Consider the following 27,160-nt stretch of genomic DNA (forward strand, 5'->3'; position numbering starts at 1 on the left):
TGTGCCTACCTGCCCTGGTACCATTGTTGGCAATAAACGCAGCCATGTCCACAATCCGGCCATCGATGGACAGGTTTCGCATGCATCCCACAAACTGACGGCTGTGCACGGGGAAGTCTTCTGGCAGGTTGGGGACACCACCCAGAAGCAGAGGACCGGTCAGATCCAGTGACCTGGGAAGGCAAAGCCATCTTCTGTGATATCAAGCCCTGACATTGATGTAAAGCCACCGAGACTCTACCGCCAGAGTTGTCGATCACAATGTAGGTACAAGCCCAAGGTAGACGATTAGAGATGAGAGCGGGAATCAACCTGAGTCAGGGTCACTGGAGGCACCTCACAGCAGCTCTGACCTGCAATTTCCTTACACTTGCATCATTTCCCAGCAAATGGAGGTTCGGGGGTAACTGAGGACCACTACTGAGTTCTGCTCTGCGGTAGAAGGGAGCATCCCACAATCCCTTGGCTCTCTAGGGAGACAGCGGGATTAGAGCAGAACTCTGCCTCCAGCAGGGAGCAGCTGAGATCCCAGGCAGGGCTCTAGACCCAAGACACAACCCACCAATCAAGTTAAAGCAAGTGAGGATGGGGAAGGATATGACCTCATCAGGTTCATCTGAACATGACCTTCAAAATGGGATCAAGATTCAGGGCTAGGGGCAGTGGTAGAAACCTGTAATCCCAACCCTAAGGATACCGAGGCTGGGGAATTAGAAGTTGGGGAACAGCCTGGTCTATTTAGGGAGACATTGTCTCAAAGCAAAAATCAAAACCTGGGAGCTGGAGAGATGGCTCAGCACTTAAGAGCACTGACTGCTCTTCCAGAGGTCCTGAGTTCAAGTCCCAGCAACCACATGGTGGCTCACAACCATCTGTAATGGGATCTGATGTCCTCTTTTAGTCTGTCTGAAGAGAACTATAATGTGCTCATATACATAAAATAAATAAATCTTTTTTAAAAATCAAAACCCAATGTTTTACAGCCCACCCACAAGCCATCAATTAGGACACAGCAGGAGCAGGTTCTCCACTTTTGAAGTTCATGTTACCAAAAGAAAATAAAGCAAGGTTAGCCCTGTATGTGGGTGATGGAATCTCTTTGTCCTGGATTCAAATGATCCCCGAGTGACCCCCAAACCAGCAAAGAGAGCCCAGTCCCTTCCACCTCATGTAATTCCAGAGTCCAGGGAGCAGCAATCCAGGGAGACAAGGCAAGCATGGCAAGTGGGTAAGACTGATTTCCCTTCTGAAAGGTGCCTACTGCTTAGCCCAGGCTGGCCTCAAGTTCATGATGTAGACCAGGCTATGAAGAATCTCAATACACGTGCCTCAGCTTCCCAAGTGCTAGAATTATGATATGCCCTGCCATACTTGGCTTGATAGGTACTTCTGGGGGACTTATTCTGGAGGATTCTGTGGTCTGAGAGGGAAGATGCCTATCCACAGGGAGAGAGTCTGAAACCAGCCTACAACAGAGGCTACCAAGGTGCTCTGCACTGGCCTGGCAAGGGTGACCTGTGTTTAGAGCAGTCCCTGAGTGGTTATGGATGCCCTGTGTCACCCCCTCCAGGAGTCTCACTTCTTGGAGCCGCTCTGAGTGCCCTGGGCAGCGCAGCTGTAGTTCCCCACGTAACTTCCAAAGTGCACGGCCACCGCTGCGTCACAGTCATCCACAGTCACCACAGCCACCTTCTCTCCAGACGGCCCGTGGGGCAGGCCCAGGTGGCCAATGTTGGGCTGTGGGGGCAGAAAGAATAGAATTGGTCAGCTCTGTCTCTCACCATGCCCTGGGCAGGTGTCCCAGCTCTGCACGCTCCCTGCAGTGGGGGCATATGAATGACGCATGAGGCACCCCAGCTCCCAACCTGCTACATGGGGTACAGGGCATCTCCCCAGAACACAAGGCCTTCACCAAACCACAGAATGAGAAGTTGCCAGAAATAGGGCTACGGCAGCAAAGTTAAGGCAAACCCAAGGTAGAGAGTGTGACGGCCTGAGGCAAGACGACTGGGGCCCACACCCAGGGAAGGACACGCAGGACCCTCCCTAGAAAGCTGGCTTGCAAATACATTTTTATATTTGCTAGGAATAAAAACCCAGGACTACAGACAACCACGCGACCACAGAACTAAATCTTCGTGTCCCGCAGCTGTCCAAGTACAGTCTTTCCAGGCCAAGAGAAGGAACCCCTTTTGACTAAGCCACACAGTTGCTAGTTCTTCCTTATGGTGGCCTTCAGGTACATCCATGACACAGGACCCTCTTTTTTCTCCTCCGCTGGCTTCTGGCCACCACAGCCCTGGGTTCAGTTTGCAGCTTTCTGGCTCCAATACGGAGACCTGTTTCCCAGCCACCAAAGCTGGAGCCTGATCATGCCAAGTACCCACAGAGAGTGCATGCTGCCCTCACCCTTAGATTATCTTCATCCCGAGCTGGAGAGATGGCTCAGTGGTTAAGAGCAACTCACTGCACTTCTGAAAGTCCCCGAGTTCAATTCCCAGCACCCATATGGCAGCTCACATCTGTCTAACGCTGTTTTCTGGCGTACATGCAAATGTATAAATAAACCTAAGCAAATTATTCTCATCCATTTGCTGGCCTGAGGTGGCCTCTTCCATGTTTCCGGCCAGATCCACTCCTCAGGAACCTGTGGCCTTGGTCCTGCTGTTCACATCACGTACCTGCTTGGGCTCCCACCTCCTCAAGCCGTGGCTGCCACCCGGGGACAGCAGTGAAGCCTCCCCCACCCCCACCCCCGGTGTTGGGGAGGCTGCGGCTGCCACCCAGAAATGGCTTCTTTTCCCGTCAGCCCTCATGGTTGCAGGCTTTTGGTGGGCCCTCTTGAGACACCAAGTATCCACCCATCTAACCTCTGAAATCTTTCTAGGAAGAGACAAGGAGCCAACTGCACTGTCCATCCTAGACAAAAGGTATGAAGGTCCTGAGTTTTAGAAATTGGCAAACAGCCAGAGGCTGGCAGGCTGTGCAGAGACGGGCAAATGGATTTCCTTTCTACCTGCATATTGGAGTACCAAAGTCTATGTCCCTAGGTGCTAGGACCATAAACGCAGGGTAGTGTCACTAGATTTTACAACTGGCACACTAGATAGAAGACTCTTCCTCCTCCCTGGAGAGTCTGACTACAGTTCTCCTCAACACCCCCCACCCCCTCAAAAACAAAAACAAAACAAAACAAAAAACCAATAGACCTAGACGGGTATACTGACACACCGACAATCCTAGAACTCAAGAGGCTGAGACTGGAGGATCACTTGAGTTTGGGAGTTCCAGGCAACCTAGCAAGACCACACCTCAAAACAAACAAACAAAAAAAACAACAAACCAAATCCGTGGGCCCAGTGCCGCCTCGAGCTGTAACAGTGCCGGGGCAGCTTGCATTAGCATGTTTCTTATACTGCTGGAAACAGCTATAAATACAGAGACTATAATTAAATCACCCTAATGCCTTTTAACAGGGAATGACGGTGCAGCTCATTCAAAAGTGAAACCTCGGGGTTCTCAGGGGAGCGAGGCACCTGCTTGGTGCAGACGCTGCCCTGGAAGGTAGTTCATGGTATGCTGGAAACAGGAGCCCAACCAATTTCCTGAGGTGTATGACCTGGGGTCCATCTGCTCCGGCCACATACCCTGAAGCAGTATAGTGGGTGTCTTTGCCACGTACTCACAGTCACATGATGTGAGACCCTCCACTCTGCCTCCTCCAACCATCTGTCCTAAACAAGCTCATGACGGTAGTTTCTCTGGGTCTAAGGTAGGATTTAAGATTAAAATACCTGGGCTCACTGCATAGCTTGTTTGCCAGGCAAGCATGAGGACCTGGGTTCAGATCCCCAGGACCCACATATTAGCTCAGTGTGTCTGTATGTATCTATAATTCCAACCCTGGGTGGGGGATGGGAGAGATAGATTCACAGAACTAGCCAGCCAGCCTAGTTGATCACTAGGCTCCAAGTTCAGTGCAAAACAAAAAAAAACAAAAAAAAAACAAAAACAAAAAAAAAAACTAAGGCAGGGGTAGGGGGGCTGGCTGGAGAGATGGCTCAGTGGTTAAGAGCACTGACTGCTCTTCCAGAGGTCCTAAGTTCAATCCCCAGCAACCACATGGTGGCTCACAACCATCCGCAACCATATGACAGTGTACTTATATACATTACATAAATAAACTCTTTAAAAAAAAAAACACCTAAGGTGGGGAGCAACTGAGGAAAATATCGGATGATGACCCCTGACCTCCACAAAATGCAAGTGCACCTGTATATATGTATCTGAGCCCTCTAAATCCTAATGCATGAACACATACATACACAAATACACACACAGATACACTCACATAGATACATAGGCACATACACTTGTGGTGGTTTGAATGAAGCTGGCCCCTATAGGGTCATATGGAGTGGCATTATTAGGAGGTGTGGCCTTGCTGGAGGAAGTGTGTCACTGGAGGTGGGCTTTGAAGCCTAGTATCACTCTCTCTCTTTTTTCTGTCTGCCAATCAGGATGTAGAACTCTCATCTACCTCTCTCCAGTGCCATGTCTGCCTGCAGGCTGCCATGCTTCCCCTACCATGATGATAATGGAGTGAACCTCTGAACTGTAAGCCAGCTCCAATGAAATGTTTGCCTTTATAAGAGTTGCCTTGGTCATAGTGTCTCTTCAAAGCACTAGAAACCCTAAGATAGTCACTTACAGAGATACACACTCAAACACTCTAACATACATACATAACTTACACACACAGTAGACCATCTGTCCTGTTGATGTTAGAAGAAGTTGACTAAGATATAGGAGTCTCCCACAAACCTTTCTTCTGGACCTGAGATGAGCCACGTATATCAGGTCAATCTCTGATTATCTATTTCCTTAGAGAGTCCACCTCTGTTAAGTAGTAGTTAGACGGTTATGGAAAATCATCCGTTTTCTCACTTGGGAGCAGCAGCTTGCTTTGGGGAGATTGGTGAGGTACCCATTAGGGATGCTTAAGTGTTAGGTACCGCACTGAGAAAGGAGGACCATCCCCGGGCTGTACGAACCCTGTATCATCTCCATAGCGTGTAATTTACATTTTTGGGAATGGGTGTGAGGCTTTCAGAGAGTGGATATAAACAGCCTTTATGCGCGGAGGCTTTAATGAAACTAAGCTGCTATTTACCAAATTGTGATTGCTGTACACAACGGTTCATAATCAACAGCTCAGCACCATGGGATTCAAGCGCAGACAGGGAGGAAAGAGAGCACCGGGGTGAAGAACAGGGGGCAGGGAACACCCAAGGTTTCTCTCCAGAACAGCTCCTGCTGATAAGGAGCAACCGCTGCTGACGTGCTGCTGACTGGCTCCATTCTGAGGGGTCAGAGCTGGTCGTAGGGCTCTGGGGTGACTGCTGCTGGTCACCACCTCCAAAACATTTGCCCTGGCCTTGCAGATAACGTGAAGGAGCTTGTAGCCAGAGAACCAAAGAACCAAGCACTCATGGGTCAAACACAATCAGGAGGAGGAGAGAGATGAGGCAGGGGTGGGGAGCACCTGCTGGGACTGGAGACAGAAACCTCAGGGAAGGGTCTGGGTTCCTGGCTGCACACTTTTAACCCCAGCACTTAGGTGGTAGAGGCAGGCATATCTCTGCAAGTTCTAGGTCGGCCTGGTTTACATAAAGAGTTCTAAGATAGCCAGAAATACATAGAGAGCCTCTGTCTCACAAAAAAAGCAAAGGGGATGGGGTGGACAGAAAAATGATACAAGAGATGACCAGGATGTATGCAGGGATGTCATCAGAGCCAGTCATTGGCCACTGTAGGTAGGCTGCACCGTCCCACTCCCAGGGACATGCCCATGGGAACATAGAGACTAAAGGGAGGGGGGCCAGGTTCACATATGCTCACAACAGTACTTACAATTCCCCTGTGACAGCAGGATCAACTGAAATGTTCCATCAATAGAGGGACAGAGATAGACCCTGGCCTATTACTTGCCACGAGGAACTGGGGCACTGCCATACACCACAACCTGACGAGCTCTGAGGCAGGGCACTGAGGAGTTATTTGATGCCATGCAGCTGAGATGCCCAGAACATACACATCCACGAGGCTGACTGCTGGCTGTGGCTGCGGGGGAGATGCTGGGGATGACTGCCGAGAGCAACAGAGTATCCTTGTAACATTGGGAGAACATTCTAGCTTAGACAGCATGTTGCACAGTATGTTTTGAAAGTTGTTTCTTTGGGGCTAAGGGAACTTCACCCAATGCTATCTAGCTATGCACCCTGCTCTCTCAGGATCCCCTCTGGAAGTCCGCCCAATTCAGTCACTTAGACCCTGTGCTGCTGTGGTGGGTGGTAAGACACAGCAAGAAAGATGGCCGTCGTTGGTAAGGGCTTTCTGAGCTGCACGCGTGGTTTGGATCAAGATGGGGAAGCCAGATGGAGATGCTGCAGGTGCATCGATGGAGACTTTGTCTGGGTTCTTTGGTCAAAGAAAGACAGGAGGGTTGTGCTCAGTGGGAGAGCCTCACCTAGCATACAAGAGTGTCTGGGTTCTGCCCCAGCACCGCAACAAAAAGAAATATTCTTTTTACACTTGATCTTAGCCAAAAGGCCAACAAGCAATAGAAATATTCTTTTTTAAAAGGGCATTTGGCTTTTTACTTAGTGGGTAAAAACACCTGCCATCCAGTGAGAACATTGAGTTTGACCCCTGAGCCCTCACAGAGGGAAGACAGAATGAATTCGTCTTCTAACCACACACAGCACGGCACTCACGAGCCCATGTGCACACACAGACACTCACGCAAATAAAAACTGACTTTTTTAAAACAAGCTTTTTAAAGGGAAGGGGAGGCTGGGGATGTGCTTATCCGGCATTCAGAAAGCCCCAGTACAAACCCTAGTACTTCCTAAATCCAGGCGTGGTAATCTGTAATGTCTGCCCTTGGAAAGTCAAGGTCAGCTTTAGTTACATAGTGGGTTTGAACTAGCCTGGGATACATGAGATCCTGTCACAAAAAGAAAAATTTAAATTTAAAATAAAGTGTGTGTGTGTGTGTGTGTGTGTGTGAGAGAGAGAGAGAGAGAGAGGGAGAGGGAGAGGGAGAGGGAGAGGGAGAGGGAGAGGGAGAGGGAGAGGGAGAGGGAGAGGGAGAGGGAGAGGGAGAGGGAGAGGGAGAGGGAGAGGGAGAGGGAGAGGGAGAGGGAGAAAGTCCCAGTGAGAAGCTGATGTCCCAGTGATTAGCTGACACACCGAATGAGGGTGGAGACACCACTGGAGACACTGATAGCATCAGCCACTGGTTTTCCTGGGCCCCAGCTCAGGTGAGGAGGGACAAAGAACAGGACAAAATGGGCAGCTTTCTAACTTGTTTTTGGCATTTTGTTTGTTTGTTTGTTTGTTTGTTTGTTCCAGACAGGGTTTCTCTGTATAGCCCTGGCTGTTTTGGAACTCACTCTGTAGACCAGGCTGGCCTCAAACTCAGAGATCCACCTGCCTCTGTCTCTGCCTCTGCCTCTCGGGTGCTGAGATTAAAAGCGTGTACCACCAACACCCAGCACTTTCTAATATTTTAAAAGTGAACTTTAAAAAGCACGCCACCTATTTACTCCAAAGAAAGGAGCACATGATTAAAGGAGCCAAGTGGCAGGCTCAGAGCTTTCCTGTGTTCTGTGTAGGATGCTGGGCACGGAATGATCAGCCTTTCTCCAAGGCTGTTTGGATCTTTGGGAGCAGATGGCCAGACCAGGAAGATTCCCAAACCTGAGGGATTCTTCAGGCCCACTAGACCTCGTGTGTCATCTCCAGGACAGAGAGCTCTGCAGTGGCCAGGCCACTTGGGCAAAAGTGGTACAAAACACACAGCCCAGAGGTGAGAACCAGACTGCAGAGCAACACATGATGCCTGCATCCGAGTCTGTACCATCATTAGCATCTACACACTCAGCATCTGTGCCCTATGATGTGTGTCTACAACCTCAGTGTCCCACCTTGATTACAAAAGCTGCTCTGAGCTGGACACACACATACACATATATACACATAGGCAGATAGATATACAGAGACACACAGAGACCAAGACACAGATGGAGGCACACATGCACATGCACATGCGCTCCCAAGTGGAAAGGAAATGGCCAGTGGGTGGAGCCACCACAGTAACTCCTCCCCCACTCAAGAAACCAAGGGCTACTGTGCACTTCAAGGTGAGGCCCCCAAAGGCCAGCTCTCCCCATCTGTGCAGATCCGGACTCCTGATGCCAGAGCCGTCCCTTTCATTTTTCCCCAGCGTATTTTCTTCCCGGTGTACGGCCCCTCCCCGATGCCTTCCACTTAGATGCCTAAAGTATCTGCAGAGTGCTTTTGTGCGCACACAAAAGCCTTTGGTCCTCCGGAGTGCTCACATTTCTGCAGTCTTTTAACCCTGCTACAGACAATTCCTCATTGGGAGGCCAGTGGGGGGTTTGGTTTCAGCGTGGGGGCGGGCAGAGTGGGGTGCCTATGAAACCAGATGCAGGTACTGTGAGGCTTAAGATGTGAATGGATTCACACTCGGTGTCAGAAATGAACAACCAACGTTCACAGCGAAGAATTCACAGATGGCCGGAGCCCAGGAATGTTTGCAGGAGGTGGCGTGTGTGCAGTACTGTCATTTCTCCAACAGCAACCCTGTGTCCACCCTGTAGTGCCTGTCACCCGTGGGCTTGCACAGGTACTTCCTGCCCACCTCAGTCAGCCTTCTCTGGCCATTGAGGCCCTGAGCCTGTGCATGGAACTAGCCCTTTGTAACAAGGTTGTATTTGGTGTCTCTTGCATTTCACACTGAAGACAAAGGCAAAAGCCTGGCTGTCCTGACCACAGACATGGGATATGGGGGAAGGGCACACCTGAGAAACAGCTCCTGGTCTCTCCTTTACCCGTGCATATCCCAGAGGTCTGAGACAAGACCCACTGAGCGTAGCCTACACAATGAGGTAGCCTGGGCAAGCAGGAAGTGCTCTGGGCAAGGGGAGAGCACAGGCCAGTGCCTACAGGAGGTGTGTGCTTGCACGCTCACGCCACACCCTGCATCCTCAACTTACCCTCACTGGGGCTCATCTGCTCATGCACACTCACACAGACATTCACTAGCACTCACACATGCACACGCACACACTCGCCAGCAGATCTCACACTTCAGGCAGATGAACAGAATCGTATTCGTTCTTACATAGCCTGGCCTACCCTAGCTAGGGCCTGATGAACCTCTTTCTGCCTCCCACCCCCAAGGCTGGGACACAGCAGAGAGACCTCTCAGCACCTTATTTCTGACCTCACCTTGGTGTGCCTCCCTGATAGAACCTAAGGGCAAGGAGCTCAAACCTTCATGATGAAGGTAGGTGTTGAATAGGTGGGAGGAAGTGTGAGCTTGCTAGGAAAAGCAGAGAGACTGTGGAGGAAAGGGACAGTCACAACGGGAGGCCTTGTGTCAGGCTGAGAGGATGACACATTCGAGAGCCACTGACACATCAGCAGCTGAAAGACACAGGTGGTGTCTCAACCATGTGTCTTCCCCCCCAACCCCTGTCGGAATAGTTCTGTGCCTCAGTTTCCCCATCTCCTCCCAGAACCCAGGAGACCACTGTAGCCGTACACACCCTAGCACCAGGCAAGATGTCTGTGTACGTGGTCCTAGTACTAGGGTGGAGAAGAGGGGAGCTGGGCTTGCTCGAGCAAACTGCATTTCTTTTTTGTTTTGTTTTGTTTTGTTTTGTTTTTGTTTTTGTTTTTGTTTTTCGAGACAGGGTTTCTCTGTGTAGCCCTGGCTGTCCTGGAACTCACTTTGTAGACCAGGCTGGCCTAGAACTCAGAAATCCACCTGCCTGTGCCTCTCGAGTGCTGGGATTAAAGGCGTGCGCCACCATGCCCGGCACACAAACTGCATTTCAAGTTGCGCAGAACACAGGGGTAGACTAGAAGAGGATGAGAGAGATGAAAGGTACTAGGAGGTAGGGGAAGGGAAGCAGCCATTCCACCAGACAGGACACACCCAGGTTAGACTGCCTAGCTCCTGGACGACTTCCCATAACAGAGCAATGGAACACACAAAGGCCCAGGGTGAGCCCGGGAGCTGTGAAATTTCCACTTAGGCAGCTCCCAACCCCAACCGTTTGGCCAGCCTGTGTTTAAGAACAGAAGCCCGGCACCTTATCTCCCGGCTCTGCCACTGTGAGAGGACAAGGCTGTGTCCTTGTACCTGCTGCCTGGCCCATCACTACCACTGCAGCTCTACAGAGGGGCACCCAGCCAATACTCCCACAGGACTCTCTGGCCTCTCCAGGCCCCTTAGTTGGCTTCTATTACACACCAAGCTTGGCTTCAAGGGAACCATTTAACATTCCAAGGGCGGAGATTGGAGGATAGATAACCGGGGTCTCAGACATCACCCTGTGACCCATGGAGAGGTAGTGGAATGTACCTGTGTGGAAGTGTGGCTACTTGATATTTATGGAATACCTTCGTAGGCCAGGCGGGAGCTTGCTGCCTAAGCAGGAAATACAGCCGGAAAGAAACAACTAATTCACACTACAGGCTCGGGCTTGTGGACAATGAGAGCTTTTATGGTAACGGAACCCCTGGGGTGCACTCTCATAGGCTCCTATGAAACATCACACTCCCCCTTTGTTGGCAAGAGGACTTTGTGCAGTAGAATAATAATAATTAAAAAAAAAACATAAAGTAAGGTCACTTTGCTGTACCCTTGGTCAGAACGGTTTAGGTACTTTGCAAAGCTCAGTTAACGTTATGAACCCGTGGCATGTTTATCTTACATAGTCTTCAAATCTGAAGATCTGTTGAAAAAAAAAATAAAAGAAAAAAAGACCCAAAAATGGTTCATTGGCCACTGACCCAGAATGGATCACCCAGATGACACACAGAAGGATCATAGAGCCACCTGAATTTACACCATGTTCACAAACAGCCACCATACACACCATTTACAACACTACCTTGAGACGTCATACCTCAAAGAACCTGAGGTCCCTTGAGTGTGGTGGTGAACACCTTAAACCCCAGCAAAGAGGAGGGAGAGGCAGGCGGATCTCTGTGAGGTCAAGGCCAGCCTGGTCTACATAGTGAGTTTCAGGATAGCCAGAGCTACATAATAAGACCCTGTCTCAAAAACAACAAACAAACAAACAACAACAACAAACAAGGACCTGGAAGTCCTGGGGAAAGACTTGCCCAAGTGTCTGAGCAAGGCCCTTGGGTTTTCTGGACCAGCAAAGACCCTTCCCTATCATGAGGGGCTTGAAGGCAGAGCGCACGACCCACCTCTTCTGGATCTTGGGGTTTCACATGCAGTACAGACAGAGATTTTGAACCATGAGAGCAAGCCAAGTGAGTCATGCCAGCCAGGGCCAGGCAATTCCCGAGAACAAGATCCCTACCCAGAGGTCAGTCCAAGGTCACCTGAGCACAGGTATCCCCCCCCCCCAACCCCAGTCGGGGGTGGGGCTTGGTGCTGAGAAGAGGGGTACCTTTGTGCTAGAGCCCCCTCTTCTCATAAAAGGGACTCTGGATTTTGTACCAGAAACACTCGGCCTGAATAGACAAGAACACACACGGTAATCTTTCCTCGGCAGATTTATGCAGACAAGGAAAACATGGCAACCCATACTGACATTAATCACGTTAGTCTGATTTATTACCATTTGAAAGCAATATTTTGCCAGCCCTTTAGATATTTTTTAATGGGTATGGGTGTTTTGCCTGCGCGTGTGTGTACACCACTCAACGTGCAGTGTCGGGAAGAACAGGATGACGAATACCCAGGAACTGGAGTTACAGATGCTTGTGAGCGGCCACGTGCATGCTGGGAACCAAGCTCATGTCAGCCAGCGCTCTGAACACCCGAGTCATCTATCTCCAACCCCCAATAGTTTGCAGTTCCTGTACAATTTGCGCTCACTCTCTCGCTCCCCCCTCTCTCTGTCTCTCTCTCTCCTTTAACCAAGATCACACCTGTAAAGTATCGTCACTATCTTCTCACAGCTGACACAGTTTCTTGATCACACGTTTACTCCCTAATTATAGGGTATTGGGAAGCAGACCCCGCTATGCACAAGCTGTGAAAAGGAAGACTGATTTTGTCCATGTTTTGGAGGGAAAATGCAAGAAAACCAGACTAAGCCAGGCATGGTAGTGCACGCCTTTAATCTCAGCACTTGGGAGGCAGAGGCAGGCGGATTTCTGAGTTCAAGGCCAGCCTGGTCTACAGAGTGAGTTCCAGGACAGCCAGGACTATACAGAAAAACCCTCGAAAAACCAAAAAAAAAAAAAAAAAGAAAAAGAAAACCAGACTAGATACTGTAACTTGCTACTGAGGTCTTGGATTGGTCGGCTTGACTTACGGGGCTATTAGGGACTTGATGGAAAAAATTTAAAACTGCTATCCACGATGATGATAATGATGCTGATGCTGATATGGAGAAGGAGGAGGAAGAAGAAGAAGGAGGAGGAAGAAGAGGAGGAAGAGGAGGAGGAGGAGGATCACCATTCGGATCATTCCTAGAACAAGAAGGGTCCAAGCACCTAAGAGCCAACCTGATCTGAGAGGAACTTCACAAGCCCTGTCAGCTGCAGGAGGCCAGTATGACAGCCAAGACAGTGATGTCCCTGTGCTAGAGGCAGAAGGCCCAGAAGGGGGCAATCCTTTGAAGATATTTAGTAATGACTCGAGACATTTGAATCTTCACTAGGGCATGGGTCCTGTGACATCTTGTTAGTAATGGCCAGGAACACAGAATGAGCCTCTTCCCTACTAAGGTCATCGTCAACCCCAAATGCCAGATGTGCCAGAGTGAGAAGCCCAACAACTGGCCCCTCTCGCCTCCTAATCCCTTCAAGAAAACTTCCCCTACAGACTCACCCTGACTTCAGACGCCATTTTCTCCCCACATCCTGAGGGTACCCCACAGGAGAGTCCACACTACCCCATGAGTCCGAGATGACCACATAAAGCTCACTTCCCAATGAGCTGGGGGCTGTCTGAGGAACTGAGGTAGGCACAGCCAAATACATGTGGTACCCTTGGTTTCCTGACCAAGGCAGTGAGGAGGGTCCCAACTAAGAGGGTCCTCACGTGGAGAGCGGATGGAGTCCTGAGTGTTGTGTATTATCTGACTTGGGCATGGCCACCTCAAGAACTTCAACGCTCAGTCTCATGGGAGTGGCAAAGCCTTCCCTGGGTGAGCTTCAGAAAAAAGCCTTCCTCTGGGAATGTTAACAGTGTGTATAGAAAGCATCAACCGGGGCTAGTGAGATGGCTCAGTGGGTAAGAGCCGACTGCTCTTCCGAAGGTCCTGAGTTCAAATCCCAGCAACCACTCGGTGGCTCACAATGTAATGAGATCTGACACCCTCTTCTGGTGTGTCTGAAGTCAGCTACAGTGAACTCATGTATAATAATAAATAAATCTTTGGGCCGGAGTGAGCAGGGACTGAGCCAGCGGAGCCAACCATTGACTGCAGTGAGCAAGGCCGACCAGAGTGAGCAGAGGTCCTAAAAATTCAATTCCCAACAACCACATGAAGGCTCACAACCATCTGTACAGCTACAATGTACTCACATACATAAAATAAATTAATTAATAAATCGGATGGCTACAGCCTGAGACTGCTTCCTTATAGACACCTATTGAGATTAGTAAACCTGCTTCCCTGTTTAGCTGTAAACCTTAAATCTGTCTCCATTCAGTGCACGGTGTGCATGTCTTTATTACCAGCACTGGGGGAGGCAGAGTCAGGTGGATCCTACCAGTTTGGGGCCAGCCTGTTCTACATAGTGAGTTCCAGGATAGCCAGGGCTACATAATAGAGAAACTCTGTCTCAAAACACCAATACATACATACATGCACACATGCATGCACACACAACACACACACACACACACACACACACACACACACGTTCCAAGTCACAGCCCACCTGACCTTAGCTTTTCTGACATGTGTGTTAGCTCTAGTCAGGTCGATCCCTTGAGACATCCAAGAGGGTGGGACTTGTGGTGTCCCTGTGTCCCCAGACCCCACTTGGGCTCCTTAAGCAAAGCAAGGTGTAGCCAAAATCCCTCAGGAAGCAAAAGAGGAACTCAAGATTACCACTGTCCAGTAGTCGGTTCCCTCCCCTCTAGACCACGCACGCCTCTTTTGGAAGCAGCCAGATGCCTCTGTGTTGGGGGTGTGGGTAATAATGTTCTCTTAACACCACACACACTCCTGGGTGCTGAAAGGTGACTTAAAAGAAACAAAGCATTGAAACCCGAGTTTCAAGTGCAAAGAAATGAGTTAAAATGCGTTTACTGACATCAGCCATCCTATGCCCTAGGTGGACACGCCTAGCCGTTTATTTTTTTTAAGATTTACTTTATGTATGTGAGTACACTGTTGCTGTCTTCAGACACACCAGAAGAGGGCAAGGGATCCCATTACAGATGGTTGTGAGCCACCATATAATTGCTGGGAATTGAACTCAGGACCTCGGGAAGAGCAGTCAGTGCTCTTAACCGCTGAGCCATCTCTCCAGCCTGCTTAACCTATTTTTACAAAAGCCCGGGGCAAGGGGGTGGGGAAGAGAATCAACAGGGAGGCCACAACCACAAATCTCCACTCAGCCAAACCTCCCTGGTGCTTCCAGAGAAGGGCTGGGTGAAACCCAAGAGGCAGGAACAGTGGCTTTCTCTAACAGGCCCTTGCTGGAGCCACCACCAACTCCAGTGGGCTCCTGTTTCCCTGGAGGCTGACTTAACCAACAGGTGTTCTCACTGAAAATGTCACTAAGTAGGAAGAAAGAGCAAACCGCCTTCACCTGCCCTCACTGGGAAGGTCTGCAGAGGGTTCCCTGAGGCCACAGACACTGTCCTCCTCAGGGCCTGACCACAGTGTGACCTCCAGGATGGACAGTCACACAGCTCCACCATCACCTGCCCTAGGCCAGCAGGCCTCCCTGCTGCCCCACACTGGCCTGCCCGTCGTCCCTCCTTCCCTGGATCATCCTGTTTGTGCGTTTCACCTGTTTCCCCAGGGGACCCGGACGAGAAGCCAACCTGGCAGCTCTGAAGTCCCCCCACAGGCCAGCAGAGCACAAGGTTCCCACAAAGGGCACTGTGGTCTCTGGGCAGAGGCATGTTGGCAGGCTGACCTGGCAATGCCCAGGATCGAATCTAAGCATGGCAAAGATGTGCCTGAAGGAAGCCAGCATTCCTAAAGAGCGGGGCAGATGTGACAGTTGCAGCCAGCAGTCAACTCCACACCCTTACTGCAGAGTCGGAGAGATGCACAAGTCTCCAGGAGCAGTGCGCTCGGGACCGGCACAGCTAGCTGCTGCTGGACCCCACTCAACTTAAGGCCACCATCAGGATGCGGCTTGAGTCCCTTCAAGTGTGGCTTACTCTCCTTCATCACCTTGAACCTCTCCTCAGGCAACCTTCTCAGCCATCTTCGGTAGCCTGAGGTCATTCCACATTTTATTGCCAGAGGACTCGGAACAGAGACGGCCACAAATGAGGATGACAATGACAATTCCCACACAGAGACCCAACAGAGTGACTCGCCCTGAAAGTGTCACTTTCGGAGTCTCTTTCCATCTTTACAGACTGGAGTCAAGTGAGAGTTTTGGTTTCTTTAAAAAAAAAAAAAACAACCCAGGGCTGGAGAGATGGCTCAGCAATTAAGAGCTCCAACTGTTCTTCTAAATCCTAGCAACCATGTGGTGGCTCACAATCGTCTGTAATGAGATCTCATGCCCTTTTCTGGGGTGTCTGAAGACAGCTACAGTGTACTTACATATAATAAATAAATAAATATTTTTTTAAAAAGTCACATCGTGTGAATATGTTTTTCTGTCTAATCCCGGGTGTGGGATAGGGGCTGCTTCAGTTTGTCCACAGCCGTTACCTCTGATGGTCTTGTTCCTGCTCTAAGGGAGTGTGATTTTTGCCAGCTGCAGATAGTTTAATTCTGGGGACGCTGGAGAGGGAATAAATGTCAGAGCCTTGAGAGGAGTGGGGGGAGGGGGCTTTGAAGGAGGAGGCTGCTGCCCTGGTTGCTGTTGTTATGGCTCGACCAGAGGAAGTTGGAGATACTCTGATGTGGAAGATTGGACTTGCCCCTAGGAACTGGACGACCCTAATCAGCAGGAAGTAGCCAATAGAGGTCTACACCGGCTTTCCACTCTAGCCTTCTTTATCTCCTACCTAGTATTGGGGGCTAGAAGAAATTAGGATGAAATGGGGTTGCAAGGGAGGTAGAAGTATAAGAACCCAATAAAATAATAAAATGAATACGCCCACACTGGAGTACTGTGACCTCAGGCTGCTGCCCGGACTCAGGCCTGAAATTGTTCCCAGCCTGACAGGTCTTCCCAGGCCCAAAGCGTGTCTGTCCCTGCAACCTGGATTGGTAGAGGCAGAGGCAGACAGAAACATCAGGGCCGTACTGTAATCTCTGCTAATATCCCCCTGTTGTGTGGCCTACTTAACCCCCACATGGAGGTTAAAGGCCATAAGGGAGACTGGTTGGTTTCTTCCCTAAAATACCCACCCTCTGGCAAGAGAAGGAAACAGCCCAGCAAAGGCCTAATCCTGTGCTCCGGGCTGTGTTTGTTCACTGGGAGGTGGAGGGAGCTGTTGAAAGGACCCAGCCTAGAAAGGGAACCACAGATTCCAGTAACCCACGTTTACCTACTGATCCTCTGGCACGGGGCCCCTCTTTCTTCTGGGCCATTTGAGGTAGCCTTCTGTAATGGGGTGCTCCTCTGAGCTGGCTCACAGGATAGAGAATTCACAGCTGGGCTGAGAGGCCCCACCCAACCACAGGATGCGCTGTTGCTCTGGCCACAGCAAACAGATGCAGAAGCTTCGAATGGGGAAATGGAGGCTGGCTCAACCTCCCACCCACCCCTCCCCTCCCTCAGCAGCAAGCCTGCAGTCTGGATGGGTGTCTCTGACGTAAGCAAGAAAGGAAATACACCCCATGTTTCCCTGATGCCCCAGGGTTCCCGTGGTTCATTCTCACAGGCCTATACATTCTGGAAGCACAAACCACTGGGAGTGTCCACATAAGGTACGGAGGATGTATAGCAGGAAGAACATATAAGAGAAGCCACAGGACCAAGGTAAGTCAGCAAGGTGATAGGGTGAATGTTCCTGGATGTTCTGCCTGGGAGTAGAGGCCAGCAAGTCCAGCATCTGCAGGACTATCTGTCACTCTTTTTTTTGGGGGGGGGGGTGTCGAGACAGGTTTCTCTGTATAGCCCTGACTGTCCTGGAACTCATTATGCAGACCAGGCTGGCCTCGAACTCAGAAATCCACCTGCCTCTGCCTCCCAAGTGCTGGGATTAAAGGCATGCACCAATACTGCCTGGCTACTGAGTGACTTTCTGTAACTCTTTCCACTCAAAAGAGTTATGAGATATCGGGACCCAAGGACGGGTATATTTGGGTCACAAAACCATAGACACTCTGTCCTGAATCAAGTGTGTTCCACTTCGTGGGAGCTCTGTCGTCACCTGACCAGCTGTCCAGAATGCATGGGCAGATCAATCAAAAGCCTGAGCTTCTCAGGTGACCATGCCCCCCTCCGCAGAGACACAGAAAAGCAACCCCAAGCTCAGAGGCTCCCAGTGCTCCCGGTCATGGGAGCTCAGCCCGCACTTGTGTGCTTGGGGTTACAACTATCCTCTAGCCACAACATAGGTAGATGGTTGCAGGGTGCATTTTCTCCAGGGTGAGAATAGGGTGGGAATCGTTGATTTACAGTCATGATGGTCTGTATATGCTTGGCCTAAGAGTGGCACTGTTAGGAGGTGCAGCCTTGTTGGAGTAGGTGTGCCACTGTGGGTGTGGGCTTTAATACCCTCATCCTAGCTGTCTGGAAGTCAGTCTTCTCCTGTTTGCCTTTGGAACAAGATGTAGAACTCTCAGCTCCTCCTGCCCCATGCCTGCCTGGACACTGCCGTGCTTCCCCCCATGATGATAATGGACTGAACCTCTGAACCTGTAAGCCAGCCCCAATTAAGTGTTGCCCTTATAAGAGTTGTCTTGGTCATGGTGTCTGTTCACAGCAGTGAAACCCTAACTAAGACAGCAGTGCAAAGCATGATGGACGGAGGACTGTGGGGGAGATAACCCCCAAAGAAACAGCTGGGAAACAATGGCCGATTAAGACATCACAGAAAGGAGCTTAAAGTCCATCCAGCTGTGAGTTCTGGGAAAGAGAGAACACAGAGGAGGGGCCACAGCTTACTGCTTCTCAAGGGGCTACTGTGAGCCACCCAGGGGAAGTGCAAGCCATGTCCTTCATATTGATAGTAACTGCCCCCAAATCCACAGGGCCATCACTTCATAATCAAATACAAGTCTCTGAGATAGGACAATGTGGACAGCAGAGATTTGCTCTTCTCTCTGGCAACTGTGTCCTGTGCAACACACTGATCCCCACTGGAGATAGGTCTGGGGATTAATCCCAAGTCCTACCCAAGTCCTACCCAAGTCCAAAGCACTCCTGATTCGTTCAGTGTCCCTCAAGCTCGTCAGGGAGCTTTTGGTCCCAGGCCATGGTAACCCTTCCTTCTCACTCCAAAACCATTGAGGCAGCAGAGGCTGCACTGGCCGATGCTTACACGAGACAGCTTACTCACAGCTAGGAACACAAAATGGGGACCAAAGACTGTCCCTGGTATCTATCTGGGGTGGTTGTAGGGACCTTCAGAAATAAAAAGATGCCCACTGCAAATGTAAGGGGTGACCTTAGAGAAAGGAAGACAGCAGTGATTGGCAGCAGTAAAGGAATTGGAGACAAGGACAGTCCCATGCCCTAAGAGTGGGCAGATGACATCGCAGGTACCAAAATGCCTGAAGTGCCACGGACAGGAAATTTAGAAAATACCTTTGCCACCATACAGGTTGCGCAGGAAGGGAGACCTCATTCCTCATCTGCGGGTCTAACATAGATGTGGGTCTTAGAAAGTCCGGGGAGGGTTGTGGCCCTGCTCAGTGAGGGGCAGGAGAGGCCAGCATGGGCTCATGGTGAGACCCAGAGATGGTGGCATGGGAGGGGAGGTGTAAGGGGAAAAAAAAACACAGCCCAGGAAAGCACATGACTTCATGAAACAGAAGTGATCACATGTTTCCTTACAGCCAATAAACTGCAAAACATACCCAAGACGTCTGCCTTCAGAGCTGGGAACAACCCCGAGTCACAGCTCACACAAGATGCGCAATCAGAGCTGGGAATGTACATACGTGTGTGCACATACACACCACACCACACACACACACACACACACCATCACAGCTCAGAGCAGCTCCTGGAATCTTTGCAAATTCTCTGTATCCTTTCTTAGTATATCTGAGTCTCTGTCTGCCCATACAGCTTCACTTCAAGCAATGGCTACGTGCACAGAACCCTTGGCTGATATCACACCCTCTGTTCCCTTCCAACAGTGCTTGCCCTTACATCACAGTACGAACATCATCCTAAGCAGAAAAGCCACTCAGCCATCACGAGGAGGTGAGCAGGCAAGGAGGCAAGCAGGCGTCCTCCTACCTTGTTGTAGTACTGCACCAGCACCGAATGCCACCGCCCATCGCTCACACCTCCAGGAACCTGCGGTGTCACCGTGGTTGTGGTCTCACCTGTGCAGCAAGAGGGAGATCCAGAGACAGGTTAGGGGCCTCCAATCAGGCTTCCAGGCTGCACTGTAGACACACAGCTCAGAGAGACCGGCTATGTGTCTTTTCTTTTGGCATGGCCACCACGGTAAGCCATCCCCCATTCCCACTCTGTGGAGGGCCTTGACCTGAAAGATAGCAAGATTCTAAAACAGGAGAGAGAGGAAAAAAAAAAAGAGGAGTCCTGAGTAGAGAAGGCTAGCCCCTCTCAACCCCCAGGGCCTGATCCCCACATCTGTACCTGCCTGGTCCTCTCATGCTGGTATAAGTCACCACAATAATTTACAGGTACACTGTATTTCATCTTTATTATAATTATTAGGTTTATTTGATTTTTTATGTGTATGGGTGTTTTGCTTCCATGTCTATAAGTGTACCCTATGTATGTCTGATACAGAGGACAGAAGGCGGCATTGGATATCCTGGAACTGGAGTTATGAACAGTTGTGAGCTACCACATGGGTGCTGGGAATCGAACCCAGATCCTCTGCAAGAACAGCAAGTGCTCTTAACTGCTGAGCTATCTGTCTCTCCACTCACATCACTGCACTTCAGTCACCAATTCCCATCTAGGAACCAGGCTCTGGCTGGTATTAGCACTACACTACCCTGACATTGACATCTTCCTGCACTCTGACCTCGAGGGGCCAGGTTCTGAGATGCAGAGTACGGGTCAGAAGATAGAGCAGCCGTGGGGTGGGGTGGGGTGTGTGTGTGTGTGTGTGTGTGTGTGTGTGTGTGTGTGTGTGTGTACAACAATAAACTTAATCTATGAAGAGCCTTGGGAGGTGCTCCGTGGCTGCAGGAGCCTCACCTGCCGAGAACGTGAGCTGCAGCTGCTCCTCCACAATCTCCAGGGCGATGAAGTCATGCTTCTCATTGAAGCGGCCATTGTAGAGCAGCAGGGCGTTCCTGTCCTGGGTGGCAAACCTGTGGGCCAAGTAAGCAGCATGTTACACAGTGAAGGACCCCAGGGCCATGAAGACACACAGGGTGACATGACCAACCAGGGGAGTGAGCGCCATGGTTCAGGAAAATAATCTGCCCAGCACTTTATCACAAGAGATGCTGACGGTCCAGCCAACCTGCTGCTGGCCTACGATGGCAAGGGAAAGACTCGGTGCGGGGTGGGAGAAAGGACTGGGTGGATTGAGGTTTGTGGTTCAAGTCAGAGGATCAGAGTTAAGATCACCACCGCCCCCCTGTCAAAAGCCACGCATGATAACCACTTGTAATCCCAGCACTCAGGAGGCAAAGGCAGGGGATCCTCAGGCTCTGCTAGACTATCTGAAGATGGGAAGTACTGGGTTTAGTGAAATACTTCCGTTTCCAAAAACACAGTGCAGAAGGACTGGAGAAAATACCCAGTATCATACACACATGCACACATGCGTGCACACACGCACACACGGAACATACTTGCACATAGAGAGAACATACACATATGCATGCACATGCACACACAGAGAGAACACACACATGCATGCACATGCATACACACACACACAGAATACACACATGCACAGAGAACACACATGCATGCACATACACACACATACAGAGAGAGAACACACATGCACGTGCATGCACACATGCACACACACACACAGACTACATGTTCACAAGGATGACACATAGCCTGTTTACTAACTATAAGCATTTCTACAGGCAGAACACAGATAGCTTATCTCATGCTACAGATCAGATGAGACCCCCAAGGTGTTCCTTTCGCACTAATGTCTCCACATGAGTGCCAAGTCTCTCAGCCTCTTGTACCTATTGGAACATTTTATCCTGGACTCTGTGTGCCCAGGTTAACCCCTCTTACACAGTGGCCTCCTGGCAGGCACCATCCATTGCTAAAGACAGAGAAACTGAGATGGGGAGCCCTGGGAGGAGGGGAGGGTGGGAACATTTCAAGTAAAATGAGGAAAGACAGAAATAGAAACCAAAGCTTGAGGGGCTGGAGGAGAAGGAGCCGAGAACAAAGGAGGATGAAAGGGCGGCTGGGAGTGGGGCCCACTGGGGAGCCCCAGCACTTGGCAAACAGAAACTAGAAAGAGGAGAAGACCCAACAGAAGCCACCTGAGACAAGGCAACTCAGCCGGCTAGGCCGTCTCTGTGGTTAAGAGGGGCCTCAGCAGCTTCCAAGATGTGTGCCCCAGGAAACTGTGTAACTGGAGGGCCACTGGTCTTCTAAATACTCTGGGGGACTCTTCCGTCTTGTGACTTCGAGTTTTAAGACAGTCATATGTAAAGGCTACCAAAAGTCACCACGATGCCGGTGACTGTGAGCTGCTGGCCATACCAAGGAGGGAGGGAGCCATGACTATACTCCAGGGCTCACATCCCGCACATGCCATGATAAACATTCTCCAGCCCGTGCCATGATACATTCACCAGGGGACGCAAGACTCCTCTGATGTGGATGGTGGTGGCTATTCATGGGAGTCCTCTGTTGTAGATTCCATGTCACAGGAGATCCCACAGAAGGGCCCTTGCTTTGCAGGCTTGTGCCATAAGGGATGGCCTTCTGGATGGAGGGCAGAGTCTTGTCACAAAGGGACAAATACCACAATTACCCGAGCCCATAGTACAGGGTTCAGGATGTTCTGTGCCAATAGGCAAACACTGTTCATTTATCAGCCACGAGGAGGGCAGGGGTGGGAAGGGCAGTAATGAGTGCTGATGGCTAGAGCCACCCCACATCCTCAGACCTCCCTACAATGCACCCAATGGGAGGGACCTTGTTAGCCCACAGTATAGAAGATGAGGAACGAGGAGAAGTCACTTGTTCTTTGGTCATAAGGACACTGCTGGCCGGCTTCATCTTTGGGACAGAATGCAGGAACAGGCTCCTTCTCTGTCCACCCTATGAGGTCTGGACCTTAGCAGGCAACTCTGCAAATGAGGAGGCTGTGGAGTGAGCCACCCAGGGGAGGACAGAGAAGAGCACACTCCTATGTGGAGAGCACGGGCTGCAGAGAGCTACTGCAAACACGCACAAAAGCACCCAGTGGAAGCCTCACTCCACTGAACTAACTTTAACCTAGCAGAGTTCTTCAAAATGGAAGGTTTAGCTTTTCTTTCAACTAAGCAAATGTCACGGGCTCCAAATCACAGGCTTTTGACACCTAGAATCCAGTGAGTCCATTTGATATTTTGAGTGTAACGTGTCTGTATGCATGTGTTCAGGTGCTCACCGATTCAGCCACATTGGCTGGCCGGCACATCTCTGGAATCCTCCTGTCTTTGCCTCCCCAGGTGTGGGATTACATGTGCCACTGCGGCCAGCCTTCTACATGGGAGCCTGGGATTTGAACTCAGGTTCTCATGCTTGCACGAAAGTATTTTATCAAGTAAGCCACCTCCCCAGCCCCAAATGATAGATTGGAAATTTTTTAAAGTAATGTTTAAATTCTGGGGGAGAAGGGCATACAGTCAGTCTCTTACAGACAGATCAGGACCAAGGCTGGGGAATTGGGTGTCTGAGCAGCCAGCCTTGTGACACGCATAGGAGGTCTGATTCCTGGGCCTGCCCCACTGGCTACTGAGATATCAGCAATGTCCATGTGTTGGCTGGTAGGCAGGACCAGAGTAGCCTGGGATTTGGGCTGTCCCCTCTTGGAAGACTTGGCACGGATGCTCTGTTGTCCCTATGTTGAAATAACGTCCCCTGTCATCATCGACACAATGGCCTGACCCTTGAGCAGCTGGTCCAGCAGCCAGCACCAAGCAGGTCTCCTCAACCATCCAGAGCCTAGAAAGTTGAGGTGCGCAGACCCCCACGACATATTCCCAAGGGATGCCCACAAACACGGCTGCACTTACGCCAGGGAGACGGTGAAGTGGAAGCGTTGCCGCAGGCCTCGGAAGGTAACGAAGGACTGGGGTGGGAAGCTCCTGGTGCTCACTTCACAGTAGGGATGCTCATACTCGCCGGGTGGGCACACACAGTGGAAGCCTCCAATGAGCAGGTTCACGCAGGTGCCCCCGTTTTTGCATACTCCACTGGCACAGCGGCCTGAGCGAACGTTCACCTGGCAATGCTCCCCTGGAGGAGAAAGCAGAGGTTGATTGATCACACAAAGGCTGTCCTAATGCCCTAGTTTGCTTTCCCCACTCACTCTGCCATGATAACGTGAGGGGAGGAAATGGTTTATTTCAGCTATCGTCTATCATCGAGGGAAGCCAGGGCAGGAACTCAGGGCAGGAACCCAGAGGCTGAAGCAGAGGCCAGAAGGGAGGGATGGTTACTGGCTCGCTCTCCAGGGCTTGCTCAGTTTGCTTTCTTATATAACCCAGGTTGGCACCACCCAACAATGGGCTGAGCCTCCCTCATTAATCATTCATCAAGACAATGCCCCGCAGACATGGGGGTGACAGTGACAGGCCAGTCTAACAGAGATGGTTCCTCAATTGAAGTTCTCACTTCCCTGGTGACTCTAGTTTGCATACGTTGATAAAAAAACTAATGAGCACAGAGACTAAGGGAGAGCCAGTGGACAGTGGTTGTCCCCTGAGTCACACAGTTGACTTGGATGCCACAGTGACACCTGGACCTGGGGCTTGGGCAGAGCTTGCTGCCAGTTTGCAGATCCACATGTACTGCTCCCTGAAAGCAGAAATGCCTTGCTCTGGAGGTGACCCAAGAATGACGGATTATAGGGGTAAAAGATCCTCTGGGAGTTCTCTTCTGTGTCAAAGACAAGTCCCACTGAGTCCCAAGCTGCTGCTTCGGTAGCCCAGAAAACAAATCTGCTGAGACAGAAGGCAGCTGGGGTCACTAACCTGCTATATACCTTTACAGCTATTCAGGCCCACCCATGGAAAGACTGTTATCAGGCCAGGCTCAGGTCAGGCTGGTGTGTTCTCATCCACCCACCAGTTCTGCAGTAGCTGAGATGGGCTCAGAGAAAAGGACAGAGAGAGGCTGCCAGTGTGCAGAAGCAGGTGAGAAACAGTCACTGATTCATGCTGGCTCATCTCAGGTCCACAGAGTGGATACGTCCATCTCCCAAGCTGCTCCTTGGAGCCCAGGGCCCTGCCGGACACGGCTCTGAGCTTGGCCACCCTGCCGGAACCTTCGAGTTCACGTGCCTGTATTCACACCTGCACACACTCACACCGCCCTATGGGTCACACACTCAAACCCTCAGACCCTCACAAACACGTTCATGTTCACATTTGTAAACACCCCGACCGGCACATACATCCTTACCCCTGTGGCCTCAGACTCGGTCTCAAACGCGCATGCTCACAGCCGTACTCTCCTCAAGCACACTCACCTCACAGAGCATCTCATATGAACCCCCCTCCTCACACACACACTCTCACACTCAAGCACGCAGTCAGTGCTCAAAGCCTTCTATGCAACCCTTGGGAGGGCCCATCATTGAAGTTGCAACTTAGAGCTTTCTCTCTCTTCCTTCAGACACCTTAAATTCTCCCCTTTGGGAGAGAAGTTTTACTGTAGGCCAGGTTAGCCCATGCTCGCTGACGCCCAGCACATTCTGTGACCAAAGCCGCCCAAGAGACACTCTGGCCTTATGCTCCCTAAAGCGTGAAGACCAAGGGCCCTGCCTTCACCCTCCTCACAGCCAGTGCCTGAGAGCAGGGGACTTTGGAGGCTCCAGGCTCCAGGGATTGTCCAAACTTTCCCACCAGAAGAGAAAGCCAGCCTTTGCCCTGTAAGACCCTCCAAACTCCAGTCCTACCTAGCCGTGGGACTGCAGATGTGGAAGCCCAGTCTGCTCCCCCACCCCCAACTTTATCTTTTAAAGACCCTGGAAATGGAAGAGGGCCCACCCTAAGTCCTACATGACTTGCCCTCAAGTGTCTGGCTGTGTCTAAAAGACCCAGGTTTCCCGTGAGACCACATGCTGGGTCCTGTGTAGATAGGATGTGGGGAGCTCTCAATCTGCACAGTGGTTCTGTTTATCCCAGAACTCATGTCTGTCCAGTGTGGACTCTGTAAGAGGAAGGCTCTGAGGCTGGGGCTGGGGCTGGGGCGCGGGGGTGGTCCTCCAGACTTTTCCCTTCCCAGGCAAAAGGCTGTATATCTCGGGGCCCAGTCAATAGCCCACCCAATTCCTGTTTCTCTCTAGGTCCCCCTCCCCCCCCATCTAGACTAAGAGTTCCACCATCTGCCCAGGGAGGTAGGCTTTGAGTCTTGGAGACACCCGCATGCCATTGGCCCTCCCCTCCCTCCTCTATCGTTCTCACATCCCATGCCCCCATCCCACTGCCGGAACCTTCACCTTAAACCCAAGCACCCCCCAAATATGTACCTTATACCAGTTTCATTGACTCACAAAGCCTCTTGCTCTGCCTGTGACACAGTAGACCACTTCCTACAGTGCTGGTCTCTGAACACACTCACCCACTGGCTTAGTATGCCACTACTCCACAAAGATGTCACCCTACCATGCCCCTGGCCCTCAAAAGCACAGACCTAGATCATTCGCCCCACACTCTTGGCTCTAACGTAGTCACATTGCTCCTCTGGTCAGGATCCCAGAACTCTGAGCATCACTAGAGGAGCCTTACAGCTGTCTAGTCACTGATGACGAAACCCATTGATAGCTGACCTGAGGTGCCTCTCCCTCCATTTCTGAAGACCGTCTATGTCCCTTCCCCAAGACTGCCCTTGACTGTGGCTCATGCTGCAGGGAGTTTCACTGCACTCTGAGCAGGTCCAGGACCCAGGATCTCCCCCAGCTCCACCTGCAACACCACTATGTGGGAGCATGCAGTGGGGGTGCAGCCATGGGGTTCAATTTAGGGCCAAGTCCGAGAACACCTGGACCACAGTGGGTGCCTTGCGTGTTAGGGTGCTGGACTAGTGCCCATCATGAGGGGGTGTCTGAGGAGAGCTGGGTATGCTGCAGGTACTGGCGGGTGTCTGTGGGATGATATCATACAGTGCCAGGGCTTCCCACAAAGCCAAGGCAATGATTCACGCTTGAGCTAACCGTGAGGTTACAAAGCAGGCATCATTCTTCCTCTGATCCCAGCAGTGTGGGGAGATTCAGACAAAGAACCAACTGTAGGGTTAAACACACACCACTTTTATATAAGGCACTGTGAGCTGCGGTCACTGTGCTGAAGAAGATAACCCACAGCAGCCCTGGATGGAGCCTCATCTCTGGGTCCTTTGGAAGCCAATGCGGGCTGTTCTGATGTTCCCACGAGAACACTGGTCACAGCAGTCACTCTTGCCAAGGCATCAGGGATGCATCTTGGCTCACTGAGGCCTTTCCTTGCACATTATCTTCCATGTGGCTTCTCTGCATGAGGTTAGTCAGATGCCCTGGGGTGGGGGTGTTCAGTTTACAGTGCATGCATGCTCCAAGCAATGTCAACCTGGGGCTGCCAACTTGACCATGTAGCACGCACACTTGAGACCTTGAGCAGTGACGGCTTCTAATTCTGCAAGTCGTTTT

General features: G+C 50.9%; 1 protein-coding gene across 6 annotated transcripts in view; it reads right to left on the reverse strand.

The window, feature by feature from the left end:
• Positions 1–27,160, reverse strand: part of Celsr1 (cadherin, EGF LAG seven-pass G-type receptor 1) — a 135,466-nt gene that overhangs the window by 40,780 nt on the left and 67,526 nt on the right. For all 6 annotated transcript variants that reach the window (NM_009886.2, XM_030248310.1, XM_006520380.2 and 3 more), the window contains exons 3-7: positions 23,547–23,769; positions 20,530–20,645; positions 19,591–19,679; positions 1,580–1,737; positions 10–173 (exon numbers count right to left, since the gene is read on the reverse strand). In NM_009886.2, the coding sequence (NP_034016.2) occupies positions 10–173; positions 1,580–1,737; positions 19,591–19,679; positions 20,530–20,645; positions 23,547–23,769 (750 nt within the window). The remainder of the gene's footprint in view (positions 1–9; positions 174–1,579; positions 1,738–19,590; positions 19,680–20,529; positions 20,646–23,546; positions 23,770–27,160) is intronic.

The sequence above is a fragment of the Mus musculus genome, chromosome 15 (genome assembly GCF_000001635.26).
Source record: "Mus musculus strain C57BL/6J chromosome 15, GRCm38.p6 C57BL/6J".
NCBI lineage: Eukaryota > Metazoa > Chordata > Mammalia > Rodentia > Muridae > Mus > Mus musculus.